Below are 10,583 nucleotides of genomic sequence, written 5' to 3'. Positions count from 1 at the left end.
GGGATACAGACGACTTGTTCCCAGGCTATGTGGCAATCTTCACAGACGACTGCTTAATTCACAGTCTAAGACAATTCTGGTAACGTTTACTGAAGTTTGTGCAACTCAAGTGTTACAGCACTGATTAAATGTCATTCACACACACAAAACAAACGTGAACACGTACAAAGAAGGACAAGTAGTTCCAAATTTTCAGATGATGATTAGGATCCCAGCTGAGCAAAGGATCACAGGCTGTGCCTGTAATTCACAGCATCGCAGTCCGGGTTGTTTTTCCTTTACTCCAATGGGAAAGCAGTTTCTCGGAGAGGCTCCTGAAATGCTGCCCCAGTCTTAACAGCTGAACCGTCAACACGGCTTGCAACATGCTCCCTTGTTTTGCCCAGCTATGTTCACACCCTGAAGACCCTGCCAAGAGCCCCCGCACACCTTACGCGGCGTTACACACCGCTCTTTCCAGCTACCTCCATTTCATTACTGCCTGAGTGTGTCTCTGACATCCAGCGTTACTTATCATATGTACGTACGAGACAAGTTTTAATTTCAAGAGGCTTCCCAGTCAACCCAACATTTGCTAAAATCGCCATGAATTTAAAGTAAGGATGCTCTGGCAGAGTTACTGCATTTCACTTCAAGTGTTTCTTCCCCGTTTAAAAACGATCTAAGAGGCCAGCTGAAACAGCCAGGGTCAGCACCAGTAATTCGGCCTCCTACTGCACGTTCCAAGCAGGACGGCTCAGACGTACGGCTGCTGGTGACCGACCGCGCGCACCACCGTCTCCAGCACAGCAGAGACGCTGCTCACGCCCTAAACACGCTGCAAAGGCATTTAATCCTGTGCATTTAACACTGAGGGCACTTACCAGCGGGCTTTGCACAGGAAAATGACAGAAGTGTGTCAGTTCAGTAAACTAAAGAAACTTCACAGAAGAATAAGCACAATGAAGACACAACAAGGAAAGTCACTGGAAATTACCGGCTGTATCACTCCAGTTTTCCAAATATTTGAGTAAACTTCTGTCTGTCTACAATCTGGCCAAACTTGATTGTAAAATACAACACATCTGCGCTATTATACCGTTTGAACTGGAGAAGCAGCTCCCCCTTGCTATCTCCAGCTTCATCCAAAGTCATCACTGTCTCTATGGGACAGTAAATGTCATTCCGTCTTCCCCAGAACGTCAAGTGGGCCACTCTGACCGTACGGCCGGTTTCATTTAAGTAGATTAATCCAATAATTCTTCTGAAGAAGTAGCTCATACCATACAACATCGCACCAGCAAAGAGCGCAATGCCAGTTGTATACACGAGGATATTCTGAGAAACCTGCTCTTGCAGATAGAGGTAGCAGATGGGCGGCAGCGCGACCACGGTGGTGGCAGTCTGCAGCAGCTTCAGTCGGGACAGCACCCTGCAGTACTTAATCCCCGGAAACCTGTAGACCAGTTTGAACTCTTCCGTTTTCTCAGCCGCAGCCTTCTGTCGGACCACAGCAGCAGGGGCCGAATGGCACAGACGCGCAGCTGGCTCCCGCTGGCTCCCAAGATAACGATTAACACCATTAACTCGCCAGTTTTGTGACTGCAAACACTCCCACGTACCAAAACACCAGGGTGGGCGAGCGTCTTCCTTCTTCCACGGCCTTGTCCAGAGCTCATTCTGTAGACATCTCCCAAAAGCTGGAGCCGTGCAGATTTTAGTCCTAATTCTGCAGAGCCTTGCCTACAAGGGAATATTCCCACAGGTCATCATTTGAGTCTTCTTTAGAACCGAACCACATTTAGCTCAACATCTGTTCCTGGGCACCTGAAGACAGTTAGCATAAGCCTCCCCGCCCCAGCTCGCCGTAACCTGACTTAAAACTAGTGTTACGTTAGGAAACCGGCATTCGTGCTCGCATCCCTCCCTGCGGGCGAAGAGGGAAAATGCTTTCGCTATACCATAGCCGAGACCAAAGTTAGCTTGCTGAGCGTCACCTTACGGCATCCCCTGCCTCTCTCTGGTTTTGAGCAGCATCAACGTGGAAACACCAGCACCACGGGCTGCTTCTACGCAAAGAGGGTACGAGAACCTGGGGCAGCGGAATCAGTGAAACGTTAAATAACCACCTAAATAACAATGTTAGGGAAACAGAGAAAAGCGGACGCAGCACGGCAAAGGGGAGGAGAGCACGAGTAACACTGAAAGCAGGACCGGGCATTAGGAACGTGCGGGACAACGCAAGGTAAAGGGAAGAAGGGAACTTCTGTGCTGCCCTCATGCTGCAACACAGGCGCTGGCGTCCCTGCCCGTGCAAGGCGCGGACCTAAGCGGACCGCCGCCGCTCCGGAGCCTGCCTCCGGGCTGCCCGCCGGCAGCCGCCGCCGGCAGATCAACGCGGCCGGCGAAGGCGCCGCTTCCCCCCGGCGCCCTCCCGGCCTCCAGCCCCTGCGGCGGCGGCGCCTGCTCCCTGCCCGGCCCCGGCCCCGGCCCCGGCCCCGGCCCCGGCGGGGGCGGCCCGCCCCGCGGCGGCCGTTACTCGGCCGTTGGGCGCCGCGCGCGGACGCCTCCCGCTGCCCCCTGAGGCGGCCGCAGCCGCTCGCGGCCCAGACGCGCTGCCGGCGCCCCACGGGCGGCACCGCTCACCCCGCGCCCGGCCCCGGGGAAGGCGAAGGGGAGGAGGGGAGGGGGAGGGACACCCCCGCCCCGGCGGCAGAGCCCCCGCGGAGCCCGGCCGCGCCGCTCACCGCCGCCATGGCTCCGCCGTCCGAGAGCGCGGCTGCGCCGCGAGCCTGCAAGGGGCGGGCGGGGCGATGCCCCCCGCTTCCCGGCGTCCCCCGCGGCGGCAGCGCGCGGCCCCGGTTCCGCTGCCCCGGCCGGGCGCCATGGCGGCCTCACCGCAGCCCGCCGTTCTCTGCCTCTTCGATGTGGACGGCACCCTCACCGCCCCGCGGCAGGCGAGACCCGGGGGCGGCGGGACGGGGACGGGGCCGGGGCGGCGGGGCCGGGGCGGCGGGGCCGGCTGTGCCCTCGCTGGGCGCCGCGCCCCGGCGCGGGGCTGCCTGAGGGGCCGAGGGGGGTTTGCGGGCGCTGTCAGCCCGGGCGCCGGCGCCGAGAGCATCGCGGCTCTGGAGGGACACGGATCGTTTCTTTAAGGGCTGCTAGGGAACAGAGCGTGTAGGCACGCCGGTTCTGCAGCCGCTTCCCTGGTGCTTGATGTGCGAACTTAATTTGTCGTTTAAGGCAAAAAAAGAAGGAAAAAACCCTCCCTTTTTCTTAAAGCTCTGCACAGTACTGCTGGTTTTTAATAGTTATTGCGAAATAGAGATGCTGGTCTCGTGATAAGGCTACTGACAAACCTAATCCTTTCATTTTGGAACCTAGAAAATCACAGCGGAGATGGCGGCGTTCCTGCAGAAGTTGCGTCAGAAGGTGAAAGTGGGAGTCGTGGGTGGTTCAGACTTCGGGAAGATTAAGGAGCAGCTCGGCGATGACGGTAAGGATAGCGGCTGATGCAATCCCCTGCACTCAGTTGCTTACAAGGAAGTTGTGAAGGTTAAGTGTAGGTTAAACTCTTTTCATTCTCCTCCTTGCTTTAAACTTTTTTCCTCTTGTGTTGCACTCAGTCTGTGAAAAGCAATTTGCAGGCATTTGGAAACTGCAGCCCGTGTTTGCATTTTACAGATATCTCGGTATCTTCGTAAGGGGTAGTTACTAATCGCGAAATCCTGACTTTGTGACAGTACCTTAGGAGGGCATTTTAACGTTGTCTCTTTAAAATGGAATTACGTACCTAACGTATAGGTGTGCAGGCTGCTCAGGTGTCGACCTCATCCCTGAAGGACCTGATTTCGGTAACTGGGGGGTTACGATGCAGAGATGGACTCTTGCTTTAGTCCTTTGAGAGGCATTTCCTTTTCTGTATAAAAGACCGTCTTTAATGGTCTTTTCTTAATTTGTGGCACTGACAGCGTTCTGTAATGCCCAGATAACTCAGAATTTGGCTTACAAGTGCTCTCCAGTAAGCCACGTCATCCTCCATTGTAGTGAGATTCTCACAACTCTTGGACATCTACTGTAGATTAGTAACATCGAGGAAACAAACCCAAAATAGTAGTATTTGATTTGCGCCCTAGCCAGGCTGCGTGCCAGGGTTTTGTAATATTTGAGGTGTTCGGTCACTGCCTTACGTTTAATGCAGAGAGACATATTTGCAGGAGAGGAGGAGCCTTTAAGCAAAAATACAGGTAACTTAACTGAGAGACTTCATGTCATTTGAGGTGTGTGTCAGTCTTGGAGAGAAATGAGAGTGGTTTTGATCGTGTGCTCGATGTTACGCTGCCGAATCGTTCATGCTTTATGATCTAATGTTTGCTGTATTTTAACCTATTTAATGTGTAAGAAAGACAACTCTGCATTAGACATACAGGGGAAATTATAAGTTACTGTCTTTTTTGTTTGGTTGTAGTGGTTGAAAAATTTGACTACGTTTTTCCAGAAAACGGTCTTGTAGCATACAAAGATGGGAAATTCTTGAGCAAGCAGGTAAGTGTGAAATGGCCAGTAACATGAAAGAGAGATTTTTCTAAACAAGATTTTGCTTTGTTGCTACAGTGCAGTCCTCTATAATCACCCTTCTGCCCAAGGCCAAAATTGCTGCTATTTTCATGCGTTACTTCTATAACAGATCATTCATTTGGCACTCTGGTTCATGTAATGACCGTCTGCACCTTAAGGTTTATTCTTTGGGGTATTCTCAAAACCAAAAGCGATTGGAGTCTGGCGTGTCTGATGGAATAGCAGTGAAAATCCTGGAGCAGCCTTTCCCTCGGCTTATCCACAGGAAACGTGGCCAAGCCCCTGCTCTGGAGGTGCTGTGGAATGTGGCGTTTCATAGCTGGTGTCTGTTGGGCCTCAGGGTTCAGAAAGTTTCTTGTAGATCTCTTGTAGCTGCTTTGTAGCATTAATTCAGAGTGCGCATTCTGATACGTTGCATAAGACAGAAGGTAAATAAATTAATATAAACGTACGTCTGATTCTAGATACCCTCATCACCTTCATCTGTTCAACGTAAGTAATGGAGATTAAAAATGTAAAAGAGATCCTGGCTGGAACTGCTGACTTGAGCAGTGGTTCCCAGTTTACTGCAGTAACGATCTCCGTTTCTTCACGCTTGGCTGCAGCAGACGTTAGCTGCAACTTTTTGTTTAGGTCTGCTGCCTTTGGCCCACACCGTTTCCTTCTGAAGCAAGTACCAGTAGGGAGCGTATTAAATGAGAGTTTGGTGTTAGGGTTTTAAAAAACCAAAGTAAACAAAAAGAAAAATGAGAGCCTTTAGTCGGTAGCGTGTGTGCATCCAGTGAGAGTTAGTCATTGAAGGCATGTTTCTTGCGGTATTAACCACGCCTGATTATCCAGTGTGTTGGCCGTGTGACCTGTTTTTAGCATCTGACATTCTGGACCCTTGGTCGAATGGTATTTATTTATTTTGTTAGAACATTCAGGGTCACCTGGGCGAGGACATACTTCAGGATCTAATCAACTACTGCCTGAGTTATATTGCGAAGATTAAACTGCCAAAGAAAAGGTAAGCGCATGCAGGCATTTCAGCGTCACCGTATTCTTCACGTTAGAGTGTTGAGCATCAATACCTAAAGCAGGCTGCTCAGCAAAAAATGAACGATTCGTGTTTCAGGAACGCTGTATACATGAAACAGAGCTCAGTCCGTACATACAAAGACAAGGTCCCAACTGGAGCACAGGGTTTGAAATACTGAGCGTTTTTATTTAAGAGGGGTGGAAATCCAGTTTGGAAGTAGGAGCATTTCCTGGATGTGTTTGGAATTCAGCAGCACAATGTTTTCCAGAGATTGGAAGCGTGCAGTAAGATCGGTTGTGTGTGACAGGTGAGGGTGCAGCCGCTCACGACGTTAATGCACTCCCCAGGGGAGGCTGGCCAGAAACACTGCCGAGACTGCGCTAAGTTTTGCCGCTTCACCCCAGAGCTGACAGACCGGCCTGTCAGCGTCTGAGAACTGGGTTGACAGGATGCTCGTACTAAATTTTAAAACCAAATCATACTTTTAAAAGTCATCAAGGATGATGTTGAGGTTGCCAGGTGGAAATAAAAGTCCAAAAGACTCCTTGACGCCAGAGGGATTGGTTCCTACACACTGGTTTTATGCATACAATGAGAGGCTGGAGGAGACATCTGATTCCCATTGTCTTCAGAATTAAAGGAAAGTTCTTTGTGATCTTTAGTATTTTGAGCATTTTTTTAATCTATTTTCTGTCTCGTTAATCAATTCTTTTTCCAGGGGCACTTTTATTGAGTTCCGAAACGGGATGTTAAATGTGTCCCCCATTGGAAGAAGCTGCAGCCAGGAAGAACGAGTTGAGTTCTATGAACTTGATAAAGTGAGTTCCAACTCTTGAAAAATATCCAGCTCTTCTGGAAGAGGCAGTTTATGGCCAGGTTATGATTTTTAAAAAGTTTCTATCCTTTGTGCCATTTTTTTCATTTTAATCCTTTCCGTGTGGTTTAACTAACTAACTTCTTAGTTCAGACTTCAGGAAATAGACAGTAGGGTTTTTTGTTGCAATCGTTGACAGCGTTTACTTGCAGAAGGGGTGGGTTTGGCTCATGTTTCTTTTAACCCTGTGTCCAGAGCACCTCTGCACACAGGGCTCCTGAGAAACCCTGTCACAGACAAAACCATACTTCTCTGGAGTGCTCCTTAGGATACCAGCCCATGTCCATTCAAATCAATAAAACTATTACTTTTCTTGTCAACTCTTTAAAGCCTTTTAAAGCAGAATTTAAAAGCTGAGGTCAAACTATTCACCATTTATTTTCCTTCGTACACAGCTAAATGCACGAGGCTGAAATGAGTCCGAGCCATGATATCAGAGTTCTGTTCTACAGAACTCTACACCCTAACAACTGTTTCTGACCCGATGCAAAAACGGCAACCTGTTTCCTCAAGAGCAGTCTTTGCCTGTGACTCAGGGCTGAAAGATACCTAAGCCCAAGGCACTCTGAAAATCCCCTTTCTGGAGTAGATGGCATCAGGAGATCAGTACCGTTTTGAGACTCTTCCTATGCCTCACTCTCCCCGTTTGTAACACTGAATTTTACGGGGAGTTGAAGCGTGCTTCCGTGGTGTTCCAAGATTGTCAGATAGAAAAGCCAATATCGCAGCATGTATGTGAAGTTTCGCTCTCGTGGTTTACAAGTTGGTAACAGATTACAGTGGAAATATTCTCAGCATGCTTTCCGTAATGATAAAATATAGCTACATCGCACTAGTCCTGGCACTCAGACCTTTGGATAGTTTTAGGGCGGTTTTATGGGTTATCTTTTTACTGATGAATTAACACAGCATGTAACTGATGTTTGGTTTTGTTTTTTTTAAACAGAAGGAACATATAAGAGAGAAATTTGTAGCTGATTTACGAAGAGAATTTGCAGGAAAAGGCCTCACGTTTTCTATAGGTATTCCATTTAAAAGAATTTCATTTAAAACATCATTTAATTTAAATTTCCCTTAAATCATATCCTCTTATGGGTATGACATGCCCTGCCTCATTTGTGTGACAGCTCTCTCTCTGGGGGTGGTTGCAGGCATTGCATGCACGACTAAGCCTCTTTTTCCTCTTAGGCTTTCATGTGGTACATTTTAATTGAAATCCATCAACAAAGAGAACTTCATTGCTTGTCATCAGTTCATTGTCTTTTAATGTCAGTTGTGTGATTGATTCGGCTCATTTTGAAACATATTACATGCTTCTGATTCGTCAGAGTTGTTTCTGCAAATCACTTTTGATCAGAAATACTCCATCAGTACGGTTCCAGTAGCCCTTGGTTCTGCAGTTCTGTAGCTGCATTGTGTGGGAGGAAGGAGAGGAAAGAAAATCCAAAAGCTTAAAGAGAAAAGTGGTAATAAGGGGGAATTAATTTTCCCAGCATTTTTTCTTTTTTCCCCTCTCCCCCAGTATATTACCACATCATTATTTTTCAGAATTACAAGAAAGTGTTGCCATTAGAGGTGCGGTATTAAAACACGAAAGCAGAAATGAACGGCCAATATAGCTCTCCTAAAGGATGCTGTAAATACCTTTTTGACACCCACTTTGACTGGGAATCACGCTTTTATGTATTGGTAAAGTCCAAGGATTTGGAACTGGAACGGTTGTTGTCCTGTTAGGCTGTGTTAAAAAGGCTGATTGCCTCCTTTTTCTATTCTGAAAGCCTTAGAAGGGCTTTCGCTTACACCTTTATGGCCGTACATACACCGATGGCTGTATTTGTTCATGTAGTTTCTTTCTAAAAGTAAAAAGATTAAATGGAATTTTAAAAAAGTTCAGTTTGTTTGAGAGCGGTCAGTGTTTGGCAACAGGCCGAGACTTTCATATTTGTTTAATGGGTAAATAATAATCTGTAAATCACAACTGTAATAACTGATACCCTATAAACCACTTTCTGTACTTGTAAGACTTAACTCCAGGGTCTCATAACACATGTGCCTTCTGCAAAGCTCCCTCTACTAAAAATCTTACCCAGTTTAGTTTTTCCTCACTTACTCTGCCCTCAGAAACGCGTTCTTTTAATAAAAGCAAGTTTGCTTGGTTCGTGTCTGTCCTAGGAGGCCAGATAAGCTTCGATGTGTTCCCAGATGGCTGGGATAAGAGGTACTGCTTAGGAATCGTTGCCGACGATGGATACAAGACTATTTATTTCTTTGGAGACAAGACTATGCCAGTGAGTATATTGTTCTGCACAGACATTTCAGAGCTGCTGTTTTAAACCCCAAGCACTCTCGGTTCTAAGCAATTGCCATATGCCGGACAAGAACTGAAGTCAACGTAAATGCGAGCACGCGTCCACGTGTGACTGGCTGTGCGCTACTGGTCAGCGTAACGCTGGGAGGTAGCCCTGAGCAGGGGTTCTTCCCCTGTGTCCTGAGGTGAACGCAGTGTTCTTGACAGACTTCATACTGCAATATGTTTTTAAATTGAACTTCTGTAATTACGTTAAAAACCTAGGTGCCGTGGCTCTATAGAACTCCTCATCCTGGTTGGTTATTGTAGATGGATGCTGCTTGTTGGCTGGTGATTATTAAACGTATTTATTTTCCGATGAATTTAATACTGTTCCTTTGCTACCCGCTCTGTCTGGCTCCACACTGAGGAACTGAAATTACCGGTAATCCCTGTCCCTGTCATTGGAGCGAGCGGAACAACTCTGCAGGGTGACTGGGAGGCTTGTGAAAATGCTGAGCAGAGACCTGACCAGAGCTAGCCAGGGCGACGGCACGCGCAAGGGCTTGGACGAAATTAAGGCTGACGTGGCCAAGGGACAGTGTCAGGCTGAGTTTTATCAGAAAAGGCTTAGTTTTATAAAAACTTACAGCTTTAGAACTACAAGTTACAAAGAGCTTTATAGTTTTATAAACTTAAAAAGGCCAAGTTTTATAAGAAAAAGACAAGCTTTAAATGAAAGGGGTTTTTTTTTCCCCCTTGACACCAGCTGCGAGAGCAATCACCTGTCCCTCTGGCACAGACCTGACGGACAGTTGATTTTGAACCCCGTAATTGGCAGTGCAGCATTTCCAGAGTTTTGAAGTAGCGGGAGTGGCTGCTGGCTCACCGGAGAGCAGCGTGGCAAACAACGTACAGAAATGAGGCACTGCTCCCTGCGGCGCACGAAGCTGCGGCTTTCGGGGATCTCTGCTCGTGCAGGTGGCAGCGCCTTTGCTCCCCGAGCCAGCTGTGAAAGGATCTTTTCATTGCTCTCCTCCGATGAGAAACCCGTTGCAAACGTCTCAGCGGGCCGGTCGCGAGCAAGGCCAAACCACTACGGCAATAGCAGAGGGTCTTAACGATAATTTAACTAAAAGGAAAGGAAAGCAAGTTGGGATAATGCCAGTAAGTTACAAATACCGTGTGCTGGTACGGTGTTCTGTAACAAGCTTTACGCCTTAATAGTAGCAAGTCTGCAATGTTAAAAAGCCAGTACTGGCTTGCTGTACCAAACTAAAACCATGGCTGAGCGTATGCGGAGCGTTCTGCTCTGTCCTTACCCGTGCGAACGTGCGGGTCAGGGAGCTCTCACCCAAGTGCCCGGTGTTCCGCAGAAGCTTCAGCCCAGGTGTGCTATAAACACATTATGCAGAATCTCACAACGGTGGATTGCCGTTTTTTTAGCTTTCTGGAAGACATCTGAGACACGAATACGTTACGTCCCTTCTTTCTGTAATTCCCTTTCTGTGTCCCTTTTCCACCCCAAGACTGTGACTATGTGTTAAGTTAAATAAGATTATATCCTCTTGTGCTGTTTTCTGCTTTCAGGGAGGGAATGACTATGAAATTTTCACAGACTCCAGAACAGAAGGCCACAGCGTCGCATCCCCACAGGATACAAGAAGAATCTGCGAAGAGCTGTTTTTTAAATGAAAGACTTTTGGAGCTCACACTTACAAAACGATTCAGACAGCTTCGTAACTCAGAGCGTCTTCGTCCCTTCTGTACTGGTTTTCGTAATCGGTGATGAACAGTGAGGGCTTTGCGGGTCAGTCAGCGCTGAAGGGAGGGGGTGTAATGGG

General features: G+C 47.9%; 2 protein-coding genes across 2 annotated transcripts; one reads left to right on the top strand and one right to left on the bottom strand.

Annotated features, from left to right (window-relative positions):
• Window positions 1-69: 69 nt before the first annotated feature.
• Window positions 70-2,749, bottom strand: TMEM186 (transmembrane protein 186). The gene is made up of 2 exons (XM_082312804.1): window positions 2,727-2,749; window positions 70-1,722 (listed from the first exon to the last, which is right to left on the bottom strand). Exons 1-2 carry the CDS (start codon window positions 2,733-2,735, stop codon window positions 985-987), a joined length of 747 nt encoding a protein of 248 aa, XP_082168930.1. The 5' UTR covers window positions 2,736-2,749; the 3' UTR covers window positions 70-984.
• A 107-nt stretch (window positions 2,750-2,856) lies between these two features.
• PMM2 (phosphomannomutase 2) lies at window positions 2,857-10,445 on the top strand. Its single transcript, XM_082312135.1, has 8 exons — window positions 2,857-2,936; window positions 3,364-3,475; window positions 4,448-4,524; window positions 5,475-5,566; window positions 6,297-6,396; window positions 7,399-7,474; window positions 8,625-8,740; window positions 10,330-10,445. Exons 1-8 carry the CDS (start codon window positions 2,865-2,867, stop codon window positions 10,432-10,434), a joined length of 750 nt encoding a protein of 249 aa, XP_082168261.1. The 5' UTR covers window positions 2,857-2,864; the 3' UTR covers window positions 10,435-10,445.
• The last annotated feature ends 138 nt before the right edge of the window (window positions 10,446-10,583 follow it).

This window comes from Platalea leucorodia, assembly GCF_965183815.1.
Source record: "Platalea leucorodia genome assembly, chromosome: 5".
Lineage (NCBI taxonomy): Eukaryota > Metazoa > Chordata > Aves > Pelecaniformes > Threskiornithidae > Platalea > Platalea leucorodia.
The sequence above is the reverse complement of the archived record's forward strand: the minus strand, read 5'-3'. Positions and strand labels throughout refer to the sequence as shown.